At 59.9% G+C, this 27,945-nt stretch overlaps 1 protein-coding gene across 1 annotated transcript in view; it reads left to right on the forward strand.

The window, feature by feature from the left end:
• The window catches only part of MYO18B (myosin XVIIIB), a 234,299-nt gene that overhangs the window by 42,429 nt on the left and 163,925 nt on the right, over nt 1-27,945 (forward strand). The window contains exons 14-21 of the mRNA XM_055147110.1: nt 426-516; nt 2,270-2,462; nt 6,634-6,714; nt 8,442-8,592; nt 10,814-10,973; nt 13,749-13,932; nt 15,072-15,267; nt 19,865-19,974. Of these exons, the coding sequence (XP_055003085.1) occupies nt 426-516; nt 2,270-2,462; nt 6,634-6,714; nt 8,442-8,592; nt 10,814-10,973; nt 13,749-13,932; nt 15,072-15,267; nt 19,865-19,974 (1,166 nt within the window). The remainder of the gene's footprint in view (nt 1-425; nt 517-2,269; nt 2,463-6,633; nt 6,715-8,441; nt 8,593-10,813; nt 10,974-13,748; nt 13,933-15,071; nt 15,268-19,864; nt 19,975-27,945) is intronic.

The raw sequence follows: 27,945 nt of genomic DNA on the forward strand, positions 1-27,945 counted from the left end.
CGTGTGTGGCCAGAGCGCGTCTGTGCATCATGAGGCACGCCCCGAGCGATGTGGGCGTCAGACACACGCCTTGGTCCATCAGCCGCACTTCAGCCAAGTGTGAACCCACTTCCAAAGGGAACAAGGGCGGGCTGCTGGGACCGGCCAGGTGGGGTCAGCGTGGGGGGTCCTGAGCATCCTCTAAGGCGAGGGAACGGGGCTGGGGAGCCCAGGAAGAGGAAGGAGGCCCAGGTCAGGCGGGTCCCCAGGGTCTGATGAGACGCACCCCCCTCCGTGCCTGAGCACAGGCACCCTCTTGTGGCAGAAGAGGCCTGTGTGTGCCGAGAGAGCTGTGACCCTCCGGGGCCAGCACTGACCCTGGGGAGGAAGTCCCGGGCCCCAGGCAGGGTCCTGCCCTCACTGCCCTCTCTGCCCACCCCACCCAGGGCTCAAGATGACGGGCACAGAATGCGTGGAGGGGATGGCCGCGGGCCTGTACCAGGAGCTCTTTGCCGCCGTGGTCTCGCTCATCAACAGGTAACCGCGGCCTCTCGGGGTACGGAGGAGCCTGCCGGGGGGTGGGGGGCAGCGTGGGCCCTACCTGAGCTGGACGGCGGGCTGGGAAGCCTGGGAGCATCGAGGGTCAGTGCTGGCTGGCCACCCGCTGTCTGCGTGACCTGGGCAAGGCCAACTCTCTCCCCGCTTCCCTTTCCCCACCACCCTTCCCTGCAAGCCAGTTTGCTTTCCCGGCATCCCTGCAGAGCTTAACAGAAAGAGAGCCCTTAAAGTGCTCTTCCAGGGGCCGGAGATAGGAGACAGCGCGGGGAGGGTGTTTGCCTTGCGTGAAGCCGACCCAGGTTCAATCCCTGGCATCGCATAGAGTACCCCTCCCCCCATTGTCTCCCAGTCCAGCTAGGAATGATCTCTGAGCACAGAGCCAGGAGTTAGCCGTGAGCACTGCCCGGTGTGGACTTCCCCCAAAAGGTGCTCATAAAAGCAAGAGGCTTGCGGTTAGCCGCCCCCGCCCCTGCCCCCAGCCAGGGCTGCGCTGTCCCACCTGGACCCAGGTGGCCTCTCCTCAGTCGCCCGCCGGCTGCCCACACCCCTCTCTCTGCCTGAACTCTCCCCCCGCCGTGTGGAAGGGGCAGGCTCGTGTTTCAGAGACGTGTTTCTGGGCCCCCAGAGCCCGGGGGCTCTGATGCTGGGTGTCACTTGGGAGTCCTCTAAGCGTTTCCCCAGGCAGGGCTCCCCCCCCCCCCCCCCGCGCCCCCGGGCTCGGGCCAGCTCCAGGCCTGCTGTTATCTGGGGTGGGTCTGGCGCCCAGAACAAGCAGACAGGTGCAGCGCCCCCTGCCGCTGCCACTGGGACAGTCACCATCTGAGGAGGGAGTCCAGGGGCAGCAGAGGAAGTGGGGGACCCACCTGAGTGAGGGAAGGGTGGTAGCTGTACCCAGCACTGCCCTTGCTGAGCAAGCACCAGGGGGCGACCAGAGCTGGGGTGTGACCTGACCTAGTCTTCCTGCCTCAGCCCCGGGTGAGACATGGGGAGCAGCTCAGGCTCAAGCTAAGTCCCCCTCCACCTTCCCCACCCTCCCCCCACAATGTGGCTGGGGGTAGCAGACCCCACCCCAGAGGCAGCCACCCGGCACCTTCCTCCTGCCAGGTGTGTGCAGCTGTTATTATCCTCCCTGGGCTCAGAGAGGCTGGGCCACTCCCCCCAGACACACAGCGGGTGCCCGTAGACCACTTTGTTCCTGTGAATGGTCCTCTTCACTTGAAGGATGTGGCCAGGCGCTGCAGTGGGACGGGGGAGGGGGGGTGGTGGCATGAAAGAACTCTGTAAACTGAGTCACGGAACACGATTGGCTTTCCTAGGGCTGTGTGTCCCCAAGGAGAGGCAGAGAAGTTCCAGATTTCACTTTTTTAGCTGGTTTCCCAGGCGCGGAAAATACGTACCCCTGGCGGCTCACACTCCATGCGACTTAATTAGCACTAAGTGCACTGCAGGGAGTCAGCACGTTAAGCAAGCTGCTTCTGCATGCGCCCCCCTACCCCACCCCCGCCCCCGCCCCCGCCAGGCTGCTCTGTCCCAGGGAGAGACTGTCCCCCCCCCATCCTTGCGACCCGGGGAAAACAAACCCTGCTAGAGAGAGGGTAGGTGGCTTGCCCGGGTCTCACGGCCTGGAAGCCCGGTTCCGAGATGGGAGTCTGGGGTGGGGTCGGGTCACGGGCCAGCGGGGCGCCGAGATGTCTTGGGACTGGAGCCAGGGACCTTGTCTCCTCTCTCCCAGGTCCTTTGCCTCCCCCCATCTCTCCATGGCCTCCATCATGGTGGTGGACGCCCCTGGCTTTCAGAACCCGCGGCACCAGGGCAAGGAGCGGGCGGCCACCTTCGAGGAGCTCTGCCACAACTATGCCCAGGAGCGCCTGCAGCTGCTCCGCCACCAGCGGACCTTCGACTCCGCGCTGCTGCGGTTCCAGGAGGTAGGGCGGGGCGGGGCCAGGGCCACGGGGGCGGGGCCACGGGGTGGGGCCACGGGCGGGGCGGGGCCACAGGCGGGGCTTGGGGAGGGAGGAAGGAAGGAAAGGAAGGAAGGAAGGAAGGAAGGACTGCCTTTCTGATATCCTACTGGGGGAAAGAGGTGGGGCGGGGCCAGGGGCGGGGCCGTGGGCAGGGCGTGTCCATGGGCGGGGCGTGTCCATGGGTGGGGCTTGGGGAGGGAGGGAAGGAGGAAGGAAGGAAGGAAGGAAAGAAGGAAGGAAGGAAGGAAGGAAGGAAGGAAGGAAGGAAGGAAGGAAGGAAGGAAGGAAGGAAGGAAGGAAGGACTGCCTTCCTGATATCTCCTACTGGGGGCAAGAGGCAGGTTGGGGTGGGGTGGGGGCGGGACCACAGGGGCGGGGTTGTGGGCAGGGCGTGTCCATGGGCGGGACGTGTCCATGGGCAGGGCTTGGGGAGGGAGGGAAGGAGGGAAGGAGGGAAGGAGGAAGGAAGGAAGGAAGGAAGGAAGGAAGGAAGGAAGGAAGGAAGGAAGGAAGGAAGGAAGGAAGGAAGGAAGGAAGGAAGGAAGGAAGGAAGGAAGGAAGGAAGGAAGGAAGGAAGGAAGGAAGGAAGGAAGGACTGCCTTCCTGATATCTCCTACTGGGGGCAAGAAGTCCTGAGCCTCCAGCTTCCTTCTGTTGGGGCCACTACAGAGCAGAGCAAGAGTCCCCAAGCCTCTGCTCCCCACCATTCCCTGCATCGGCACCCCACACCTTGTAGTCCAGAGGCATCAGGGACCTTGGGATCTCCAGGCCTTCCCAGCTCTGCCTGTGGGTGGGAATCTGGGCTGGCACTACCCTGCCAGTCTTTCTGTGCTCTTCAGAAAACAGATTTGAGCTGGACAAAGACGTTTGCAGAGAGACATGCGTACAGCAGGAGCCCTGAGCTCAGATGAGGGGCTGGCCCTTGCCAGGCTCCTCTTCCCTTCTGTTCCCTCCTTCTCCTCCAGGCAGTAATTAGAAGGGACCAGAGAGCTGTCCAGGAGGACTGGGTATTGGCCTGGTAACGTGGATTTAACCTCAAAGAAATGCCAATGACGAACCCCTGGGGTGTGACCTAACTCTGACTCCTAGGAGCCGTGGCTTCAAGAGAGCCACTCGCCTCTCTAATCCCCAGTGTCTTCACCTATGACCAAGAGGTACCCCAACAGCTGGTCCACCAGTGGGCTCTGGATTTTAACAAGCAGGGGAATGGAGAAGACCTGTCTTGGGCCAAGGGCAGGGGCACGTACACTCTACACGATACAAATCTCTGCGCCTACCTGCTGAATCTTAAAAGTATATCTTGGGGCCGGAGAGATAGCACAGCGGGGAGGGCTTTTGCCTTGCACGCGGCCGGCCTGGGCTCAATCCCTGTCACCCCATATAGCCCCCCGAGCACTGCCAGGAGAATTCCTGAGCGCAGATGCAGGAGTAACCCCTGAGTATCGCTGGGTGTGACCCCAAAAGCAAAATAATAATAATAATAATAATTTTTTAAAAAGCATATCTTGAGGCCTTACTGGGCTTCGGTCCTGTGTGCAGCCTGGGTATCCTCAGACCCCCTTAACTTCATGCTGCTTCCTGCCCTCAGTCGCTATGTGGGAATGAACGGAGGGTGAAACTGTCTCCAAAGGACCTGGGGGTGGAGGTTAAGGCATGTCCAGCTGTCCAGGTCCAGCTCGAGGCTGACCAGGCAGGCTCATGTCTCCTCCCTTGCCTCCTCCCACGAAACCTCTGGGATCAGCTGCCACTTGCCACAGTCACGCTGCTTCTGGGCTCCACCCAGCGACACCCAGCGACAGTGGCCCCAAGCTACCCGGGTTAGGGCTCACACAGAGCTTCTGCATTGCCTGGACACTCTCTGTGGTCTTGGCCGGGATAGCCTCTGTGTTTCTGGGTGGACCAAGGCGGGCAGGAGTATCTGATGGTCTTGGCTGGTTGGCTCATGGGTTTGGGCTCAGCCGGCCAGGAGCCAGTGCAGGCAGCCCTGGGTGGGTGGTGGGGTCACCTCTGCCCCAGGCATCTCCCTCCAGCAAGTCCGCAGGCCTAGATGAGTGATGAGCAGTGTCCCCTCCACGGTAACCCGCAGGCCACAGTTACGTCCAGGGCTCCAGGGTAGGAAAATCAGTTTCATGTGCTGTCGGGGAAAAGCTGCAATATTTCTGTGCAGAGAGCGGGGACCGCAGGGTTGGAGCTATTTTTACCATCATTTTCACCGCTCCGCCTCAAGAAGCTATTTTGTGCATTTCATGAAGTAGGATGGGAAGAGTCTAATCTGTATTAGGCTTTCAGCATGTGGTGGCAGCCGGCATATTTTATCCCCTAATATTTCACTTATTTCTGATGAGCAGAATAATGCGTATTCTTTGTTGAAAACCGAGCCACGCGTCTCGGTGTCAGGAGGCGGGAAACGCCTTCTCCTTTCATCTGCAACCCGGAGGCAACCACCGGAGCCGCCGTATTTTGCACCCTTCTCCCCAGCGTTCGTGTCTCTTGGTTTCCCAGCCAGCTCGGCTCACGGCTGTTTTCTTCACAGCCTCGGTGCTCGGTGCTGGGTGCTCCGTGGTCCTAGTGGGGTCCATCTCAGTGGTCCTTCATTTCTGGGTTCTGTGCCTCTGCCGCCGACACCAAGCTCAGGGGAAGGTCTCTGCGAAAGCCTCGTTGTGCAGAATTCTGGGTCACTGCAGTGGGTTGACAGTCACTGACAGTAGCTGTGGCTACCGTTCCCCTACCCTGCCCGTGGCCTCAGCTCAGCCCAGCCTGGACTTGGTCTCCTCTGGAGGGACTAGGAGGTTCTGGTTATCAGTTCCTGCTAGAACCCTCACCGTGATGGCTGCCAGCCGGGCAGAGGAGTGAGCGCAGGGGGCAGGGGGCAGCCTCCGCTCACATGCCAAAGCCGAAGGGCAATGCTTCGAACAGAGCGCCCGGTGAATGGAAGAGTGGAGAAGTGGGCAAAAGAGCCGAGGAGGCGTTTCTCCGGAGAAGACACCCAGAGGCCCAAAAGACCTATGAAAAGACACTCTAGTTGGTCACGAATCACTGTATTATGGTCATCCCGTTGCTCATCAATTTGCTCGAGCGGGCACCAGTAACGTCTCCATGGTGAGACTTGTTGTTACTGTTTATTGGCATGTCGAAAACGCCACGGGGAGCTTGCCAGGCTCTGCCATGTGGGAAGGATACTCTTGGTAGCTTGCCAGGCTCTCCGAGAGGGGCGGAGGAATCGAACCCGGGTTGGCCTTGTGCAAGGCAAATGCCCTACCCGCTGTGCTGTCGCTCCAGTCCTATCTTGGTCACTAAAGGAAATGCAAATCTGAACCTAAGGGGAGGTCCACCCGTTAGAGTATCAGCTATTAAGAAAGGGGGAAAATGCAAAACAGCAGCAGCAAAAAGCGAACAACTCAGAAAACCATGCGTGTGGGCGCAAGTCGGGAGAGAGGGCAGGTGTGAAAGCAACGTGGCATGGCCTCGGTGAAAAACCAGGAGGGCGTTTGTTCAAAGAAATGAAGCCTGTGTGACCCAATATTACCCCTTGTGGGGGTCTCCCCCACATAACTGGCAATAGGGTGTCGAAGAGATAGCTTTACACTCTATGTTCGTAACTGCGTTAGTCATGAGTAACCGAAAGGTGGAGGCCCCTTGAGTGTTTGTGAAAGGATGGACAGATTTGACGTGTGTAGTCTGGCCTGGCCACGGGCCATCAGGATAAGAGAAGGCAGTTGTGACCACGTGGCGGTGTGTCTGAGCCTTGACTCTTCTAAGAGTCAGCAGGATGCAAGAAGACGGACAGTAGCCCAGTGTGGAGAGGCAGGAAGCGGAAGGGCCATCACTAGGGCCTGGGGGACGGCAGAGGGGGTCTGTTTAGGGGGTGCCCTATTATCCAAGTAAATACGAATCTGGGAGGGCTGGTGGCGATAGCAGCGCTGTGGTGTGAATGGACCTCATGCACATGTGTTTTTTAAAAAAGTGTGAAAATGGTCCATTTTTTCTACTCCGTCTGTTTTACTACCATTTAGAGAATAATCTAGGAAAAACTCAGGTGGGCGGCAGGTCCCCCTTCCTTTTTTCCTTTTCCGGTTTTTCTTCCCGGCTCAGCCCACACGGGAACTAACATTGAACTCCTGTGACTTTCCAGGAAGGCATCTCTGTGCCCTTTGAGCCCCCTGAGACGTCCCCGGGGACTTCGGTGGCCGTTGTGGATCTGATCCCCTCCCAGGTAACATGGGGTCCGCTACTCCCAGTCTCCTGTGTCCTTCCTGAACACCCCACAGGTCTCGCCTCTCGGCCACGACTTCATGTTCTCTCCGGGACCCTGAACATCACTGGGGCGGGTGCCCAGCCTGGGGAAGAATACTGATATCTCAGGGTACCATCTCCTCCTCTGGGCAGGGATTTGGGTTCTTGCTGGCTGGACATGTCCTTTGGCCTCTTGGTGCCCCCTTTAATCCTGCCCCCGTGGGGGTCTGGGGTATTGTGAATGAGCTGGTTCGTGGAACATCCGGCAGGGGGCTTGGCCCCCAGGATCTCCTGACTGGACCCCCACGAGTGTCCCTTCCTTGTTCCTTCTCTCTGGCCCACCCTGGTCCCTTCTCCTGGCTGGGAGGGGCTGGCCTGAAGGATGCCCACCCCGGCAGGGTGAGGGGGGCAGGATCCCCAGGGTTGCTGGTGGGCAGCTGGCGGTGGGCTTTGACTCCAGTCAAGACACCAAGGATGAGTGGGAGCCTCAGGGTCACTGAGCTTGGCACCGGTCCCCCTCCTGCATGTGAAGGCGGCACCCCTCCCTCCTGGGGGGCCTCTGAGCCCGGTGGGCCGGTAGCTGCCAACTTAGGGATGGGCAGAGGTCCTGTGTGGCTAAGCTGTGTGATGGTTTGGGCTCAGAAACGCCCCCTTTGTGGGAGGAATCCCCTTCCCAGGGAGACTGAGCAGTCACCGGACACATCACAAGACATCACTTGGCTGTGCCCACCTGGAGCTTCTCTGTCACTGCAAATGAGGGGGAAGGCATGGGGATTGCCTGGGAGAGCACTGACGCCTGGGCTGTCTGTGCTGTGAAACCAGGTTTATCTTTTTCTCTGGAACATTCTTGGACCATATATATGTGTGTGTGTATATATATATATATACATATATATACATATATATACATATATATATGTGTGTGTGTGTGTGTATGTCACTGTCACTGTCATCCTGTTGCTCATCGATTTGCTAGAGCAGGCACCAGTAACGTCTCCATTGTGAGACTTGTTGTTACTGGTTTTGGCATATCGAATACGCCACGGGGAGCTTGCCAGGCTCTGCTGTGCGGGCAGGATACTCTTGGTAGCTTGCTGGACTCTCCCAGAGGGGCAGAGGAATCGAACCCAGGTTGGACGCGTGCAAGGCAAATGCCCTACCTGCTGCACTATTGCTCCAGCCCATGTATAATATAATATAAATACATATTATTTTATTTATTTATTTATTTATTTATTTATTTATTTATTTATTTTAAAATGTTTTCAAGGTTTTAGTTCACGAAGGCACAAAGGCTTCTAAGAGGAAGGGCCATGGCTGGAACTAGCCCTTCTCTGTGTGGCCCTGGGCAGGGAGGCCAGCCTCGGGCGGGTGGGGGTGTCTGGACTCAACGCCGTTGGTCTGGCTTCTCCTCCTGGTCAACCGCCCGTATTCGCTTGGCCTCAGCGCAGATGGGGCTCAGGGAGGGCCAGTGCCTTTGTCTTGGCCACGCGGGCTCGGGGAGCAAGGCTGGAGCAGTGGATGGTGGTAGCTTCGTGGGCAGCATGCTGCGTTACGGGGGGAGTAAGGGGCAGTGTGGGGGTGAATGGGAACTGGCCGGATGCTGGCCGGATCCCTGGCCCTCGGGTCCCCTGAGACCACCTCCTTGGGGATCGGGGCCCCTCAGTGTCTCCGGCCTTCTCTCCCCCCCCCCCCGCCCCACCCCAGATCCTCCGACCCGCTGGAGGAGATGCTGCAGCCCCCGCGGGCCTGTTCTGGGTCCTGGACGAGGAGGTCCGCATGGAGGGCTCCAGTGACAGCGCGGTGCTCGAGCGCCTCCGGGCGGCCTTTGAGAAGACCAGAGTGGGGGCCGAAGAAGGTAACGGACCCCCCCATGGGGGGCGGGGCGGGGCGGGGCAGGGGGTGGAGTCCAGCCTAGGAGCTCGCTTATGGCGGCCGGCCTGCAGGTCAAGGAAGGAAGAGGTGCTCAGTGCAGCAACCCTGCTTGAAATACTCTTCGTTCATTGCTCGTCCTTTTGGGCCAGGCGCAGGGAGCCCGGGGTGCTGGTGGCAGCGAGACCGACCCATTTATTGGTGCTGCTTCAGCCCGGCGGTGTTGGGGGCCAGCATGGTGGGCCCTAGAGGGGCCCAGAGACCCATCGGGCTGTGCTGGGGGAGCCCCGTCCGTGGGGATCGATTCGGGGCCCCGTGGTGCTGACCCGCGTGCTGCTTCCTCACCTCTGTTCACTATCCTCGTGTGCATCGAGGGTCAGAGGGGACATTCCCAGCCCGCTGTCCTAGAGGGGGTCTAAGCTGAGCCCAGAGTGTGGGGGGAGAGAGACGGAATGAGCAGACAGAATGGAAAGATGCAGGAAGATCAGAGAGGGGAGACGTGAGCACAGAGCACAGAGCCGCATCTTCTTGCTCCTGCCAGCACACGGTCCTTCTTCTTCCATCCCTCTCGTCCTGCTGCTGGGACGCCCAGGCGCCCTTCTAGGGGCGGGGGATGCTGAGCACGGGGGAGATAGAGCCGCACACACGGTGACCCCAGGTCACAGGCAGCTCAGGCACTGGCAGGGGTGCCCGCCGCTGCCAGCTGGGCCGTGGGTGCAGGTCAGGTCGCAGGCTGGTGCCCTTTGCCATCGTGGCACCCGGGCGTGTGTTCTTGCACCCTCTGTTGACGAGGAGGGCCCAGAGCTGTGTACAGCAGGCAGGGCACTTGCCCGGCACGTGTGTAGCCGGCCCACGTTCAGTCCCCGGTACCCCACAAACTCCTCCACACCCTGCCAGGAGTGATCCCTGGGTGCAGCGCCAGGAGGAAGTCCTAAGGACCTCTGGGAATGGCGCCAGGAAACAAAACAACGGCAAAGGAATTTGGGCTGAAGCGATTGGACAGCGTGTAAGGCGTTTGCCTTGCAACTCAGGCCGACCCAGGTTCAATATCTGGCATCTCAGGGATCCCCAAGTACTGCCAGGAGTGATTCCTGAGTGCTGAGCCAGGGGTAACCCCTGAGCATTGCTGGGTATGACCCAAAAAGCAAAAAAAAAAAAAGAACAAAAAAACACCCCACTGTCACTGTCATTGCTCATCGATTTGCTTGAGCGGGCACCAGTAACGTCTCCATGGTGAGACTTGTTGTTACTGTTTTTGGCATATCGAATACGCCAAGGGGAGCTTGCCAGGCTCTGCCGTGCGGGCAGGATACTCTCGGTAGCTTGCCAGGCTCTCTGAGAGGGACGGAGGAATCGAACTCGGGTCGGTTGCATGCAAGGCAAACACCCTCCCTGCTGTGCTATTGCTCCAGTCCCCAAACCCCCAAAACCAAAAACAATCAAAACCTTACCAAGGAGGGGACAGGCTCTGAGATTTCAGTGGCACTGAGAGGGTCAGGATCTGAGCTGAAGCCTCCCCGTCCTGCCCGTCCATTCCCCACCCTGTCCCTTCTAACCCAGTGTCTGCGTGTACTCCCTGGAGTCTGTTTGCATTGATTTTACTGCAGAAGATTCGAGGTGGCACGTGAATGATTTTGAAAATGGAATAGCCATTTGTTTTTATGAATATTACTTGCGCACTAAACCGACAAGAGAGAGCTTTTTCCTTTCCCTTTTCTTATTTTGGTGGGTGCCGGGGATGGAGTCCCAGGACCTCACCCATGTATGGCGGGTGCTTTATTGGGGAGCCACGTCGCGAGCCACCGGAGAAGGGCTTTCACCCTGGAAAATTTTTTTCCCTAAAGTTCCTTTAGGGAACACATGAATAGCTCCAGTGATACACAGGGACGACAGAAATATTTTATCCTTTCCTGCTGTCCACTGGGCTGGGTGTGTGTGGGGGTGCTTGCTCGCCACGAGAGAGGCCCTGAATTCCATCCCTGGCACTGCAAAAAAAATAACCTAGAAAAGAATCTATGAAGTAAGAATATCTGGGGGTGCGGGGAAGAGATCCTGGGCTCCAAGAACCACAAGCCCTCTTTGGAAGTGATGCAGGGGCACCGTGCAGGAGGTGAGGCCTCCGGCTGGGTCCCCTCGCCCGCTCCGGAAGCGAGTGTTTTCAGCAACGCCTGCATCACGGTGACATCCTGCCCGGCGTCTGCTTTCAGGGACCTCGGCGCTCCGGACCTGCGAACAGCCCCTGCAGTTCGAGCTGTCCCACCAGCTGGGGCGGGACCCCGTGCGCTACGACCTCACGGGCTGGCTCCAGCGGGCCAAGCCCAACCTCTCGGCCCTGGAAGCCCCCCAGATCCTGCAGCACTCACAGAGGTGAGCAGGCCAGGCCTGGGGGTGCTCAGGCGCGGGGCGGGGGTGGTCTCTCCTGACGCAGGCCCCGAGGGGGGGCCAGGCCCTCCGTTCCCCGCGTCTCCAGGGACGGAGCGCAGCCCGGGCCCTGTCCCCGAGGGGCTGCCTGCGGGAACCCGGCCAAGGAGAGGCAGGAGCACAGCACCGTGACTCCTGGCGCTCGCCGCTCGCTAAGTGTCTGCGGGATGATGTGGCTGGAACAACTTTTATGGACCTCTGCAAACGAGGGGGCCGTAAAACCAAATTGATACCGTTCTGTCGCCTTAAAAACGCTCCCTGCCTCCCCGGCGGCTCTCGGCACAAGTGCTGGCGGAGGTTCCGAGTTACTGGGAAAGGAGGCTGCGTGCACGCGTGCCTGCAGACAGACGTGTCATGCCCGCACACGTATGTGTCATGCCCGCACACATGTGTCATGCCCGCACATGTATGTGCATGCTCGTCTGTGGCCATTGGCCCAGTTCACAGCAGGAAGCCTGCAGGGCCAGCGCTTGGAGCGGGGTTGAGGAGCAGGAGAAGCCCCCCGTGGAGGGCCTGGAGGGGGCGTGAGCATGGGTAAGCCGCCACTCCTGACCCTCCACCGTGCGCCTAGCCTGTGGCCAACTCTATTTTTAGGTGTCCTTAGCCCCAGTTTAGAGATGAGAACACTGAGGCGCCAGAGCAGGAAGTCGTTCTGCTTTGATGATGGAAGCAGGGCATAGCTCAGGCCTCAGTGAGCCCTGGAGACCCAGGCACAGTGGGCTGACTGCCTCAGAGGCTCCTGCAGAGGGAGCGAGTGTCGTGTGTGTGTGGTGTGTGTGTGTGTGTGTGTGTGTGTGTGTGCATTGGGAGACACTAAGGAGGGGTGCTGAGCACAGCTGGGGCCCCAGTCACGCCCTGTAGCTAAGCCGCCCCCTGCCCCCTGGGAGCCTGCAGTGGCCCTCCTGGCGCCTGGGTTTAGTGTCCGGGTTGCTTCCTCCACCACAAAAAACGCTGAGTTAGTGCTGCAGGTGGCGACGGGAGCATTTCAGGCCCGTCCCCGTCACCTTCGCCACCCGCCACCCAGAGTCTTCTTTCTTTCCTTCTCTCTTCCTCCTTCCTTCCTTCCTTCCTTCCTTCCTTCCTTCCTTCCTTCCTTCCTTCCTTCCTTCCTTCCTTCCTTCCTTCCTTCCTTCTTCCCTCCCTCCCTTCCCCTTCCTTCCTTCCTTCCTTCCTTCCTTCCTTCCTTCCTTCCTTCCTTCCTTCCTTCCTTCTTTCCTTCCTTTCTTTCTTTCTTCCCTCCCCCTTCCTTCCTCCCTCCCTCCCTCCCTCCCTTCCTCCCTCCCTCCCTCCCTCCCTCCCTTCCTTCCTTCCTTCCTTCCTTCCTTCCTTCCTTCCTTCCTTCCTTCCTTCCTTCCTTCCTTCCTTTTTCTTTCTTTTCTCCTTCCTTCCTCCCTCCCTCCCTTCCTCCCTTCCTTCCTTCCTTCCTTCCTTCCTTCCTTCCTTCCTTCCTTCCTTCCTTCCTTCCTTCCTTCCTTCCTTCCTTCCTTCCTTCCTTCCTTCCTTTCCCTCTCTTTTTGTGAAGCAAGATAGATTTTTTTGAACCTTTCAGAAAGACGTGAGGGGAGAGAGAGAAAGAGAGAGCGTGTGTAGGAGGAAACTCGGGCTTCCCTGGGGTGGCAGTCAGCAAGCAGAGAAGTGCAGAGATGGGCGAGGGAGAGGCGCGTTCGGGGCGAGCAGCCTTGAGACTGGGGCTTCGCTTCTGCTCTCTGAGACGCCCAGGGAGGGTTCTGAGCTGACAGGGACGGGCTGGGGAGGGGAAGCCCTGCTGTGGCACCCTGGGGCCGTGGGACCCTGCCTGGGTGTGTTGAAGAGGCCCCATGGGGTGGCTGGTGTGCAGAGGGAGGCCCGGTGGGGGGGCCGTGGAGTCCGCGGTGCCTTTTCCCAGCCCCGGGGCGCCTGCCGAGTGCTCCTCACGGCTCCGCTTCGAGAGCCCTCTGGCCCCTGGACGGGCTGCCCAGGCCAGCGCCCGCGTGTCCTGCGACAGGAGGCAGCCCGAGGCCAGGCTCTCCCACCCCACAGCGGGGTCCCGGGGCCAGGGCGTGGCCCCCTCCCTCACCCTGGGCGGGTGCTCTCCTCCCCCCAGCTCCCTGGGGGCTCCCCAGGCGTGCTCCCGAGAACAGAGGGGCCCGGCTGTGCCCCTGACCAGCTTAGGGCCCACATGCCTCCCCCCACCCCCGCCCCCCAGAGTGTCTGGGCAGTCGGGCGGGGCGAGGAGGGACACGGTCAGCGAGGACCCTCGAGGGTGGCTGCTGGGGTGCGGCTGCATCTCTAGGCAGTGCTGGGAGTTGGCTTTGTGCCCTGGTGGGGGGAACGGGGCGGGCGGGACCCCAGGGGCCACGTCTTCTTGGGGTGCCAGAATCTGCCCTTTCACCCGAATCAGAGGGAGGGCGGCTCTCGAGGGGAGGGGGCTGCCTCAGAGCCTCTCGAGTGTGGGGGTGGGACGGGGGTCGGGACAAGCGACCCCAGGCTTGGCAGGGGCCGGGTTCATGGAGGCCCTCGCGGCGGCCGGCCCGTCCCCGGCTGGGAGAGCGCACGGAGCCAGCCAGTGTCGCGGGCACAGGCTCTGGGGCCGGGGGAGGGGGGGGGCCGGGGGCAGGGGGGGCGGGGGGGCCGGGGGCGGAGCGCTGTGCTCTGGGGGTGCGGGCGGGGCGCAGAGGAGCCGGCTGGGCGGGGGGCTTCACTGCGGACCCCCTGTGTCCCCCTCTCCCCTCCCGCCCGCAGGGAGGAGCTCAGGAGCCTGTTCCAGGGCCGGGCCAAGCTGCCCCCCGTGTGCCGAGCCCTGGCCGGCCTGGACGGCGCGTCCCAGCAGGCCCTGCAGCGCGGCTGCGCCCTGAGGAGGGCCTTCGCCCGCGGCCCGGCCGCCGTCAGGAGGAGAGCGTCCTGCGCGCAGGTGCAGCTGCAGATGGTGCGTGGGACCCCCGAGAGCCCCCTCCTCCCCCCGCACCCCTCCTTCTGTCAGGAGACCCCCGAGTGCCCACACCCCCTCCTCCCACCCTGGGACCCCCCCTGTGTGCCCCCTCCTCCCCCCGCACCCCTCCTCCTGTCAGGAGACCCCCGTGTGCCCCACACCCCCTCCTCCCACCATGGGACCCTCCTGTGTGCCCCATCCTCTCCCCCCGCACCCCTCCTCCCACCAAAGGCCCCCCTGTTCCCTGTCTCCCCTCCACACAGCCCTTCTCCCACCATGCGACCCCTTGTGTGCCCCATTCTCACACCCTGCCCTCCTCCTCCCATCACGGGCCCCCTTACTCCCTGTCTTCCCTCCCTGCACCCCTTCTCCATTCTTGGGGCCCCCTGTGTGCCCCATCCTTGCTCCCTGTCCCCCTTGTCCCATCATGAGAACCCCGTGTGTCCTGTCCTCCCTCTCTGCACCCTTTTTTCCTGTCATGGCCTCCCCCCCCCGCCGTGTGCACCCCCCATCCCTGCACCCCTCCTCCTGAGGGGCTTCTCACAGCAATGTCTGGGCCCCGAGGGGCCGGCGCTGACCCCAGGCCCCAGAGCAGTCAGGCCATCTGGCCCCCGTCTCCCCACATCAGCCGGCCCTGCCGATTCCAGCCCAGCTCAGCCCCTGGGGGCCTCTGGGAGATCAGGGAACTGCCGGGAGACACCCAGCTGGCCAGCCCGGCCCCCTAGTCCTGCTCTTTGGGGTGATGGGCCCCTTGAGGGTGCAGACGGTGGGGCCCAGCACGGATGGAGACTGTCCTAGACGTTCAGACTCTGGTTGTGCTGGGCCGGGTGTCCGGCAGGGTGGCAGAGAGAAGCGGGGGAAAGGCTGGGCTGGGGGCGCTTCAGCCTCTCCCTTGCCCGGGTCTGTCGCCCGGCTTGTATCTGCCGCCGCCCTCAGTTTCCCCTCTATCACAATAGCGCTGTTAGGAAGCTTCCAGGTACCTGTCAGGCTGCTGATGAGAGACCCCTGGGGGGGGGAGATAAGAGATCAAGGGGTCCCCCCACCGCCCCGCCCCAGAAACCCAGGTCAGACAGAAGGAATGTCCGTGGGAGTCCTGGGACTGTCAGGCTGACGCCTCCGCCCACCCGCCCCTCCAGGACGCGCTGACCAACGTGCTCAGGAAGTCCCAGTTGCATTTCATCCACTGCCTGGTGCCCGGGCCGCGGCCCCCGCCCCCCGGCCCGTCACAGCCCTGCGGGGACATAGCCGGACCCCCGCCCGCGGACATCCCCGCACTGAGGGTGCAGCTCGTGGGGTCCCACATCCTGGAGGCGCTGCGTCTGCACAGGGCAGGTAAGAGGCAGCCGGGAGCAGAGCCGCAGGGCACGGACCCCTGGGGCCTGCCCCCGAGCCACGGGGCAGGGGGACTCCCGCCTTCTCTTCCCGGCTGTCCCGGCATGCTGGGCCTCGGACTCGGGATCCAAAGCATATCTTTGTTTTCGGAGGGAGGGGGGAGGCTCCCAGACAGTGCTCAGGGAGTCCGGGATGGGGGGTGGTCCCCACTGGTGATTCTCGGCCCACTGGGCTGGTGGCTCTGGCAGGGCCCTGAGGATGCGGTACTGCTTGGGCCCAGGGGAGCCGGAAGGGGAACCGGGAATAGAGCCCGGGCCGGGCGTTCTGAGCAGTGTGCGCCCTCCTGGTCCCCAGAGCACGCCCTGTCTCCGGATGCTCTGGGCTGTCCCTGACCAGTGACGGGCTGTGTCTCCCTCCAAGGCACGCCTGCCCCGGGGTGCTGCCTCGGGGCCGACAGGGGACCCCCACCAGGAGTGACACTTTGGGCTCCAGAGACGCGCAGCCTGGCGGAGAGGGGGCAGTGGGAACAGGGTGACCCTCAGACGTGGCACCCGAAGCCATCCGTGGGGGCACCCCGGGGAGGAGGGACTGCCCCGGCGAGCAGGGGACTCATGACTCAGGCCTTGAAGCTGAAGGAGCAGCTCAGGGCTGGGGTGTGCGTGCAGGGGGGGTCCGAAGCAGAGGCCGGGAGACAACATTATTCCCCCGAATAATGTTGGGGAGTCGTGGGGTGCCGGGAGTGAGCAGGGAGAGCCTGTGGTGACTCTGTGAGGAGGGCGAGAACAATTCTCTGGTTGGCTTTGGGCAGCACGCGGGGGTGCCCCAGGGCCCTTGCACCTCCTGTGGGCACAGCTGCCACTCCAGCTTCTTGGGCCGTCCTTGGAAGCTTTGTGGGGGGTTGACGACCTCCAGGGTGGGAGGAGCAGGGTTAATCGGAGGCACAAAGTCTTCAGACCTTGGCTTTTGGAAGTGGTGAGGGGTCCACGCTCTTCCCCTTGGGTGTCTGTGGCATCTGAGACCCTCCTTTCCTCCCTCCCTCCCTCCCTCCTTCCCTCCTTCCCTCCCTTCTTCCCTTCCTCCCTCCCTTCCTCCCTCCCTCCCTCCCTCCCTTTTTGGGCCACACCAGGTGGTGCTCAGGGATCACTCCTGCAAGGCTCAGGGGGCCCTACGGGGGTCAAACATGCTGCAGCGTGAGCCAGGAAGCGCCTTCCCGCTGCCCCGTCTCTCCCGTCCCAGCCTCCCCCCTCCTCTGCCCCTCAGACCTTGGTCATCGCCCCCTGGGCCCTGCTCGGGTGGTTAGAGATGGCGCAGGCCCCGCCATGGCTGAGGCTGGAGGGTGGGCGGGTGACTGGGGGACCGGGGCAGGCCCCTGTGCTCGCTGACCCCAGCGCAGCTGCTGTGACCCCGGGCCGGGGAGAGGATGGGTGCTGCTGGAGTGAGGACTTGCCTCCCCTCCCCCGGAACATGGCGTCCATGGCGTCCCTGTCTGCATGGCCGTCGGCCACCGTCTGTCGGAGGTGGGGAGGGGGCAGAGGAAGGTCACGGGGCAGAGGAGACGGTCACAGCCGCCGGCGGCAGCTGATTGATTCTGCCTGGCTGGCCAGCAGCGCGCACTGGGTATTGGCAGGCGCCCCGGGCCGGCTGTTAGGGTCCGCGTGTGCCCACTGGTTGGGGGTGGGGGGTGGGGGCCGTGTCTGCCCAGGCAGCTCGGCACAGCCCTGGCGGGCTGGCGTTTCCCAGCCCAGCCCGGCGCTCAGGTCTGTGGCGGGAAGCTGTAGCTCCCGCCTCCCCGGCGGGCGGTGGTCGTCTCTCCCCTCTGCTCTCTCACAAGAAAGATTTACTCAGGCTCCCACCTGGAGCCCTGCATGTTTTCATGACCCGAATTTCATGCCTGTCCGGCCTTTTCCCACGTGTGTCGGTAATGCACACGCTGTGGGCGCTGTGTCCTGAGAGCATGAGTGTGTGTGCGCGCGTGTGTGTGCATATGCGCGTGTGTGGGGGTATATGTGTGCATGTGTGTGTGGGCTTGTGTGTGCGTGTGTGCGTGCATAGGTGTGTCTGCATCCCCATTTTCATGTGTGTGTGGGCTTGTGTGTGTGTGCGTGTGTGCGTGCATAGGTGTGTCTGTATCCCTGTTTCCGTGTGTGTGTGTGCATGTGTGTGCGTGTGTGTGTGCATAGGTGTGTCTGCATCCCTGTTTCCGTGTGTGTGCATGCAAGTGTGTGCAGGCTTGTGCGTGTGTGCGTGTATGCGTGCATAGATGTGTCTGCATCCCATTTCCATGTGTGTGGGCTTGTGTGTGTGTGTTTGCGTGCATAGGTGTGTCTGTATCCCTATTTCCGTGTGTGTGTGCATGTGTGTGCGGGCTTGTGCTTGTGTGTGTGCGTGCATAGGTGTGTCTGCATCCCTGTTTCTATGTGTGTGCATGCATAGGTGTGTCTGTATCCCTATTTCCGTGTGTGTGTGCGTGCATGTGTGTGCGGGCTTGTGCGTGTGTGCATGAATAGGTGTGTCTGCATCTCAGCTGCATAGGTGTGTCTGTATCCCTATTTCTGTGTGTGTGTGTGCATGTGTGTGCGGGCTTGTGCGTGTGTGTGTGCGTGCATAGGTGTGTCTGCATCCCATTTCCGTGTGTGGGCTTGTGTGTGTGTGTGTTTGCATGCATAGGTGTGTCTGCATCCCTGTTTCCGTGTGTGTGTGTGCATGTGTGTGCGGGCTTGTGCGTGTGTGTGTGTGTGTGTGTGTGCGTGCATAGGTGTGTCTGCATCTCAGCTGCCTCGTGCTCCCTGAGCTTGGTGCTGGGCCGGTCGTGCCACAGCTAGGGGGTCACTCGGGCGGGGAGAGCCAGCCTGGCCCTGAGCGGAGCCACCCCCTTGCCAGCCACCCTTTGTCCCCTGGCAGTTCAGCTCTCAGAGTGGACTGCGGGGGGGGGGGGGGGCGGAGCTCCCGAGGACACGTGGGCCCCAGGCACCCCCCGCATCTGGGTGTGGGTCTTGGCTTTGGATTTAGGCCTCATGGGCCCGTCTTCCTGTCACCTGACTGGCGGAGCCATTGAATCTCAATCACTAGGTCTCCTTTTGACCCCCCACCAGCTCCTTCTGCTCCCCACCAAGGAGGGTTTGTAGGGGTGGGCATGGCCCGTGAGCCCGCGGGGGCAGGCCTGTGACTGCCTGGCTCCCCTTGCCCCCCTGTGGTGAGCCTCCTTCACCTGCCGCCTGCCCCCTCACAGCCTGTGTGCTGGCTTCTCGGGATGTCTCCAAAGCCGACTGACCTCTCCCCAGCCTGTGCCCTGGCCCGGCAACCTGAGGGGGGTCTTACAGAGGCCACTGAGCCTCTTCTGTGCCCTCTGACCCTGTTTCCCGGGTGGAGTCCACACCCTGCATGGCCGAGACAGACTTCACGTGCCCTGGACCCTGGGTCCCGGCTCAGTCACCTTGACCTTTCTTTCCTTGAGCTCTCTTTGCTGACCGGGCGGGGATCCCCATGGGAGCACTACCATCCACACCACCTAGGTGGGACACCCTCCTCGGGGGCCTCAGTGTCCCCTTGAAAATGGGGCTAGTAGCCCAGGCCCCAGCGCACCTGCCCGGCAGGGAGTTGGTGCCCTGGTGCCCTGTGCCTGGCGTCTGAGCCGTGCCACCGGGGCTGTGCCTACTGGCTGCTCACTGGTATTTCCCCTCCAGCCCCCTTGCCCCCCGAACCACCCAACTCTCAGTCATCTGCTTTGTCTTATTTGTGGGGGAGGAGGGCGGGGGCTTTAGGGGCTCCAAGCAGCAGTGCTCAGGGTCTCTGAGCTCAGAGATCACTCCTAGCAGTGCTCGGAGAACCATATGGGGTGCCGGGGATCAGAGCCTGCTCGGCCGCGTGCAAAGCAAACGCCCTCACCCCTGTGCTATCTCCCAGGCCCTCCGTGACCTTTCTCCGGGTGCTCCCAGTGCCTCCTCCCAATCCCATACGGACGCGTTCAGCTGCGTCCCCTCCCCCCGCAACACAGGCACTGTCACTGCTCTGCCCTCCCGCCCCCAGGAGTCTGTGCTCTGACTTTTAGACCAAAACACATTTGGTCCCATGTGGTCACATGGGGCGGGGCCCCGAGAGGTGACGCAGAGCTAAAGCGGCGTCTTTCCCGCGGGGCTCGTAGTGGGTGGGTCACGAGACAGCCCCGCAGCGCAGCCTGAGGCTGAGAGAAGACACAGAGGGGTGCCCGTGGGGGCCTGCCCCTGCCCTCAGCGGAGTGTTTTGTCAGGGTTCCCCTTTTGAGCTGGCCAATAGGACCTCAGCAGCTTAGCACCTGGGGAAGCCACGCCCATCGGGACAACTCAGCCTGGCTGGGAGGGGAACCCCGAAACCCTTCGAGTGGCGTCTGGGCTATGACTGGCCATTTTTTTTTTTCTTTTCGGGTCACACCCGGCATTGCACAGGGGTTACTCCTGGCTCTGCACTCAGGAATTACTCCTGGCGGTGCTTGGGGGACCCTATGGGAATGCTAGGGATTGAACCCGGGTTGGCTGCGTGCAAGGCAAACGCCCTCCCCGCTGTGCTATCGCTCCAGCCCCTGACTGGCCTTCTTATCTGCCCCTGGTTCCTCCCTCCCCAGGCTACGCCGAGCACATGGGTCTCGCTCAGTTCCGCAGACGCTTCCAGATGCTGGATCCTCTGCTCACGAAGAAGCTCGATTCCGACTTAGAGAGAATGCCAGAGCGGAAGGTATGGGAAGCTGTACGCGGGGGTCCAGGCTGGGGGTGGGGTGGGGAGGGTGTCCCGGACACTTGGGAGCCATCCCCTTGGCCTGCCCTAATGCCGGTCTATCTCTTACTCTTTACCGAAGTCAGGCAGATCTGCTGGGTGTCCGCCAGCTCATGGCAAAGGCCCAGTTGGTTCTCTTGGTGGAATGAGTGAATGAGCCCTGCCCCTACCTCTTCTTTCCCTACCTCTACTTTCTCCAACTCCTGTGAAAAATCCGGGGTGGGGAGCACCCCTTGATTCCCAGATTGCCCTCATGCCATCAATGCTTCAATGGAATATGGGCCCTGGCTGGTCAAACTCTTGAGAACACAAAGAGCCCGACCTGGTCCACAGCAGACCAGAGACACGAGAGTCATTATGTTCCTTCATCATCGTCACTGTCATCACTGTCATCCCGTTGCTCATCGATTTTCTTGAGCGGGCACCAGTAACATCTCCATGGTGAGACTTATTGTTACTGTTTTTGGCATATTGAATATGCCATGGGTGGCTTGCCAGGCTCTGCCATGTGGGCGGGATACTCTCGGTAGCTTGCCGGGCTCTCTGAGAGGGGCGGAGGAATCGAACCCGGGTCGGCTGAGTGCAAGGCGAACGAATGCCCTACTTGCTGTGCTATCGCTCTAGCCTACCACCCTGAACACGCCCGATCATTATGTCCCTTGGAGATGAGAAACCAGAGCCCTTGGATTCAGGCGGACCCGTGTCAGCAAGGCCACGTGGCCAGGTGTGGGTGGGGTTTTGTCCTTCGACTCAGGTTTGCAGCCAGGGAAGCTGGGGTAGGGCACGGACAGTGCTGGCAGCTGGATGCCCAGCTCAGGTGCTGGCAGGCGACTTCATCTTGCCATCCGCTTTCCTCGTCTCCAAAGTGGGGGTCACAGTGTTAGCTCTCTCAGGGGAGTGTCATGAGGGGGGACATGGGATGGTATAGTTGGCTTATGGTGTGTGGGGGGGTCCCAGGGGTCGTTGCTACGGGGCCTGGCACCTGGGGAGAAGGAGTCAGTGTGCACAAATCAATGTCAAGGGGCCATCACGTCAACACTGGCTCCAGCACCACCAGCCGGCAGCTTCCGGGCCACGGAGTCCACGTCTGCCTCCAGCTGAGCCTCAGACTGGGCGAGGCTGTCCCTGTGTGTCTCTTGCGAGCCTCAGTTCTGGAATCCACCGGGAGTCTCGAGGCGGGAGGAGGAAGGAGAGCTGCAATTTCTTAGGGTTCTCTTTGATTTTTCGATTTTTCTTGGCAGTAGGGACCAGGGCCTGGCTGCCCGCAGCCAAGCACGTGGCACATTCTGTGTGGCCCGCCGCACTCACCCTGGGAAGAGACCTCACCCCCCCACCCCCCAGTGGGTCGGCACTTTGGAAGCCACGGAACTGCCTCCTTCCCCCCGCCAGCCCCCGCCCCTTTAGCCGTTCTGCCTCGGTTCTCACTTAGGGTAGGAACGGCCTCTGTACCGACCGAGCATCTGGACGGAGCCATCGGAATGTTCTCAGGCTCCTCTGCCGTTGAGAACCGCCCAGACGCGGGGTGTGGGGGAGTTTTCTGTGGGGGCAACGGGTGCGGCATATGGAAGCGTTTCTATTCTGGACGACTCAGCAGTTCTCTGCCTGTCTCCAAACCGCAACCACCTCCACGCGGACGCGGGAGGCCTCGGAAAATGGAAAATTACCAGCGGAATGGACTTGCCCGGGAGTTCTCGCGTCTCTTTATTCTTTGCCTATTTGCTCACAAATCTCATTTGCTGCAGCATAGAATTTTTGGTGGCAACAAAAGGCAACGCCACCCTGCCTCTTATGAAAAAGCTGATAAATATTCATTTGCCAGGCAACGTGATCGGCCATGAATTATACATGAACACGTGCCCGGGTGGGCAAACTGTCAGCCTCTGTGTGCAAAGCAGTTAAGACCTCAGGATTTAATAAGACAAGTTTGACAGCTTGAAAAGGTCAATATTGTCATTAGACACTAGACGGCAGCAGAGGGGATTCACCGCCGGTGTGTGAACCGGGCCCCGGAGAGGTCCCCGCCGTGTGCCTAACATGTGGGCGGCCCAATCCTTGGCATTTCGTACCAGTGACTTTTTTTCCCCAACGAAGCTCTCTCATTGGGTGGGTACCTCTGCTGGATATTTTACGATCCCAAACCAAAGCAGCAGATGCTTTTGAACCACCTGTGCGCCCACGCTCATCCCCAAATACCAGGCCTGGGGAGAAAAGGGGACAAAACCTTGTCCCGAAACAGCCTCCTCTAAACAAAGCTTCCTGCCGAGGCTTTACTCTGAGGTCACCGCTGCTGCCCGGCCGGGTGCCCAGGCTGCTGGCTACAAAATCAGGCGCTCTGGCTCTGCACACAGGACTTCCGAAACTGGGGGCCAGTCAGGGACACAGAATGTATGCGTGATCGTTTAAACTACCGTTCTTATTTTTCTAAATTATTTGGACTAGAGCTATAGCACAGTGGGTAGGGTGTTTTCCTTGCATGCAGCCAACCTGGGTTCGATTCCTCTGTCCCTCTCAGAGAGCCTGGCAAGCTACCGAGAGTATCCCGCCTGCACCGCAGAGCCTGGCAAGCTCCTGTGGCGATATGCCAAAAATAGTAACAAGTAACAGTAACAAGTAACAAAAGTAACAAAAGTAACAAGTAAAAAAAAACAGTAACAAGTCTCACAATGGAGATGTTACTGGTGCCCGCTAGAGCAAATCAATGAACAGCGGGACGACAGTGCTACAACAGTGCTATTTTATGGCGCTGTTGTAGTTGGAACACCCCTGAAGTCGTCAGGTTCTCACCGCAGAGCTCCTCCGCCGTCATTCCACCCGTGTTTGGAGATTCCTGCTGCCATTATCATCTCGAGGTGCCTTGGTCCCTTCCCTCTCCCCTCCCCAGTTCCCAGTTCCTTTGATCAGATCTCAGGATTCGTTCCCATTGGGGGTTGTCTAAGCCCTTGCTCTGTTTCCTTAGATGCCGCATGTGAGCGACATCACCAGGTACCGATTGATCTTTCACTTTGGGACTCACTTCACGGAGCACGGCACCCTCCGAGTCCACCCAAACTGGGCAGGTTGCAAACTCGCATCCTTTGACCCAGCTGAGTAGTACTCCCTCCTGTCTGTGCACCATGATTCCATTATCCACTCGTTTGTCATTGGGCACTTGAGTTGTTTCCAGATCTTGGCTGTTGTAAATAGTGCTGCAGTGAACATATACATATATATATGTAGCACTGTAGCATTGTCGTCCCATTGTTCATCGATTTGTTCGAGCGGGCACCAGTAAAGTCTCCATTGTGAGACTTGTTACTGTTTTTGGCACTGAAAACGCCATGGGGAGCTTGCCAGGCTCTGCCATGCGGGTGGGATACTCTCGGTAGCTTGCTGGGCTCTCTGAGAGGGACAGAGGAATCGAACCCAGGTTGGCTGCATGCAAGGCAAACACCCTACCTGCTGTGCTATCGCTCCGGTGCATGTGTGTGTGTGTGTGTGTGTGTGTGTGTGTGTGTGTGTGTGTGTGTGCATATATATAAAATATTTGATCGGCTAGATGTCCATGAGTAGGATTGCCAGGGCAGAAACGTTTTCCCATCTGGCGGAACTGTTCCCATTTCGACAGCCCCGTTCTCCCTCCCTGCCCTGGCCCCGGCTCAGGCCGCCAGCTAGGCCCTGGGCTGCCCTCACTCCTTGCTGCTGTGGGTTCAGCCAGGCCTGGCTGCGGGTGCCTCTCCCCCTACCCGGCGTGCCTCGGGGCTTCCTCACGTGTCCCAGCGTCCTTCCTTGCTCTAGCCCCATCCAGGTGCTGCTGTGTGCTCACCCCACCCGGCCTGTCCACTCGCCTGCCAGTGGGTGCGTGGGTGGCACGCGCCTCAGCGCCACCTCGAAGGCTGCTGCTGCTGCTGCTTGCACGGGGACTAGACAGACAGCCGTGTCAAGACCCGGCCTTGGGTTCCTTGGGGGCACAGGCCCAGGAGTGGCGTGTTTGGGGGCGATGGTGCTAGGCGGTGTCTTTTGTGGACTGGCTGCGTTGCTCTCCACTTTCCACATTAACTTTCTCTTCTGTGGGAAGGAGCCGTCCTGGAGGCGGGGCGGGGCTTCCCCGGGCTTCACATCTGTCTTCCCCCTTCGAGCGAGGCTGGGCCCCTCTGCAGGCTACCGCAGGACGTTGGGATGGAAATGACAAGCAAGCAGAACGGCAAGGCGACGTTCTGTCACGGGGCGCACTGCCTGGGGTTTTGCTGGGAAATAACGATCGTTGGATCCATCCTGTTTCAACCGAGTGGTCCCTTTGCGTGGAGCCCTGTCCGCGCTGCCAGAAATAAGGGATGCAGGTGGAGGGAGCCTCACGGAGGAGAGAGACTGAGGCCAACCATTTCCCTGTTGCGGGGGGGGGGGGAGGGGTGGCGGGGCAGGGAGAGAAGGAGGCGGGGTGGGCAGAGAAAGAGACAGTCAGTCCCGGGTGTCATGGCACACAGCCATGGTGGGCGTGGGGGTCCGGAGTTGCGAGTGTGCACAGCTTATTGAGTAGATTGGGCACAGCTGACAGGAGGCCCCGTGCCTAGAAAAAGGATTAAGGTTGTTGGCTGGGGGTTGAAATATGTGTCTCGGGAACCCGGGCTAAAGAGTCTGGCTTTGGTGGTCTGTGGTGGTCCACAGTCAGGTTTTCCACGGGCCCCGGGGCCCCGGCATGGAAGAACTCTGAGCCGTCTACCCAGCATCAAGTGGGTAGCAGAGTCTGTCCTCTGTCCATGCCATAGTCCTGCGGCGGGGCCAACTCCTCCTGCTGGCCGGCAGTTGTTCAAGGTCCCACGGGTGCCTGGCCTCAGAATGGACCGTATCCCCCTCCCCAGTCATCTCCGGAACTGGGGAGGGGGATATGGTTCCCTGTCTCCACGTTTATCCCACCTCCATGCCCTGCCAGAGTGCCTCAGACAGGCCGGCTGGTGGAGTGGCTCCTGTCAGTCACCTCGGCTGCGCCTCCCCCCCCACCCCCCCGTTCCGGTCCCGTCAGCCTCTGCCGCCACGAGAGAGTTGTCCTGTCTCTGATGGATGCGAGGGAACCCGTGCTCCCGCCCCCTTGCTCGCTGAGTCTCGCAGGTTGATTGATCTGAGCCCAGGAAATCTCCCTCCCCCGTGGCTGCATCTGACGCACCCAATTAAAGGCACGTCAGTCTCCCTTTGCGAAGGCAGGCAGCCCCTCCGCCTCCCTCTCCCACCAGCCGGGCGCGCGCACCCACTTTCTTCCTGGAGCTCCTTTCTGCGGAGACTGTTCACGCGCGGGTGGCCTGTGGCAGGCCTTGCAGGTACTGCTCTGGGCCTAAAGAAGCGGGTGATGGACACGGGGTCCCCGGCCCTCAGGAGGTGACTCGTTCATCGTGTCAGCGAGCGGCCCAAGGGTCAGAGCACACAGTTTTGAGTCGGATGGGCCTGAGCGTCCATCCTGCTCCCGGGGCCGTCTCCGTCCCACCATCCACCCCCTCTGACCCCGGATTGGCACGGCAGTCTCGGGCCACACAGAAGCAATGGGTGCGTGTCGTAGCTGCCAACGGGGGCCAGCACCAAGCCAGTGTGGTGAGTCCAAAGTGGGAGACCCTGTGTGCGGGCAGCGGCCCACCGCCGAGCTGAGGGCCGAGCCCCAAACCCACAGCCGCCTTCTGAGGAGGCAGCTGGAGAGCAGTTGCAGCTGGCTCCCCAGTGCCCTGGGGTCTCTCTGTCCAGCCTGCGTGTCCAGCTGACCGGGAGATGTCAGCCGGGGTGTTCTGGTTGAACCCAGGCAAGGAAGCTCTTGGCAAACTTCTCCGAGCCACAGGTGCTGTGCCGCTGGGTGTGGGGTCAGTTACCTCCCCCGCCCCCACACACATACCAGTGCCTTCTAGATCCCGAACGTGAGCTTTGAGTGTTGGGGGTGTCACACAAGACACACAATTCCGGTGCCTCCCCGCCGTGGTCATGAAGTACGTCCTGAGGCATGAGTCTATGCCCGGCTCTGGTCTCCTTCCATTTGGCAAGCCAGCCAGTCATAGGGGGCGGAGGCAGGATGCTGCCGGGGGTCTGCAGATAACTCACCTCTGGGCTGCTTTTGACATCCAGTGCCGGGAGGATGAAGGTCTGTCTCTGTGACTACCTGGGCAGCTTCATCACCAAGTCCCACCCATTATGACTAGGGGAGAAGGGACGGTTCAGGGGCACGGATTTGGGTGTCTGACTTCCTGAGCACCTACTACATTTTATCTGCTCCCTGCCTGGGAGAACTCGAATGAGTTTCTTATTTTTTTTTTCTTTTTGGGTCACACTCAGTTATGCACAGGGGTCACTCCTGGCTTTGTACTCAGGAATTAGTCCTGACGTTGTTTGGAGGACCCTATGGGATGCTGGGAATCCAACCCGGGTCGGCCACATATAAGGCAAATGTCCTACCTGCTGTGCTATCGCTCCAGCCCCTCGGATGAGTTTCTTAGCCCTGTTTTGACCTCACGTTTGTTGGTTACAAGGGGAAACTCCTAATTCCTACACGTAGGGTCAAATCCTTTCCTTAATTCCCAGTCTCAGGATCACCCCGGACACATAGTAAATGATCAGTCTGTTTGAGGTTGAAAATAGTAATTTTGTCTTCTGTGGATATGAATGTCCCTCAACAAACCACAGACTGTTATCACTGCCTTCAAGATGTCACGTAATACTTCAAAAGGAAAATAATTTATGGTGAATCAAAATAAAGGCGCAGTGATTCGTGATGGTTCTGAGAGTGATTTCCTCAGAACCACATTGGGGTGGGTGCAGTTTTTGTCTATTTATATCACAGTTATTAATTTTTTAATGAACATTTGCCTACTAGTCTTTGTGCAGAAATGTTTTTATTTCCCCTGGGTACATAAACAGGAGTGGAATTACTAGGGTGTATCGTAAGTCTGTGCTTAATTTCTAGAGAAACTCTGCATTTTTTTGTCTCTCCTTTCTCCTCTCTCTCTCGGGGCAGGGAGGAGTGAGAGCATTAATATATTTGGTTTGTGTGTCTTTTGGGGTCACACCCAGCAGTGCCCAGGGCTTACTCCTGGCTCTGCACGCAGGATTTACTCCTGGTGGCACTCGGGGGACCCTGTGGAATGACGGGGGTCACATCTGGGTTGGCTGAGTGCAAGCCAAGCATCCTCCCCACTGAACCATCTCTCTGGCCCCAAGAGTTAGTCTGTTTGTAACTTTTGCAGCATCGAAGATGGAACTCGGGGTTTTCTATATGCCATTTGCAAGCCATGCACTGTGACAATGATCTAGACCCCTTGGCCCGGCAGAGTTCTTCTTCGAAGCGACTGTACCTTTTTTTAAAAAAAAATTTAAAATTTATTTATTTTTTTAACTAGTGAGTCACTGTGAGGGTACAGTTACAAATTTACCCATTTTCGTGCTTGTGTTTCCCTCACACAATGCTCAAGAACCCATCCCTCCACCAGTGTCCATTCTCTACCACCAATGAACCCAGTATCTCTCCCACCTTCCAATCCCGTCCCCCCCCCGCTCCCAGCCCACCCCGCCTCTGTGACAGGGTATTCCATTTTGTTCTCTCTCTCCTTTTGGGTGTTGTGGTTTGCGATAGGGGTATTGAGTGGCCATCGTGTTCAGTCTCTAGTCTACTTTCAGCACGCATCTCCCTTCCCGCGAGGGATCTCCAACCACATTTTACTTGGTGTTCCCTTCTCTGTCCAGGCTGCCTTTTCCCCAGCATGTGAGGCCAGCTTCCAAGCCATGGAGCCAACCTCCTGGTATTATATACTACTATTATTCGGTGCTAGTCTCCAACTCTGTTATTTTATATTCCACACATGAGTACAATCTTTCTATGTCTGTCCCTCTCTTCCTGGCTCATTTCACTTAGCATGATACTTTCCATGTTGATCCACTTACATGCAAAGTTCATGACTTCATCTTTTCTGACAGCTGCATAGTATTCCA

The sequence above is a fragment of the Sorex araneus genome, chromosome 9 (assembly GCF_027595985.1).
Source record: "Sorex araneus isolate mSorAra2 chromosome 9, mSorAra2.pri, whole genome shotgun sequence".
NCBI lineage: Eukaryota > Metazoa > Chordata > Mammalia > Eulipotyphla > Soricidae > Sorex > Sorex araneus.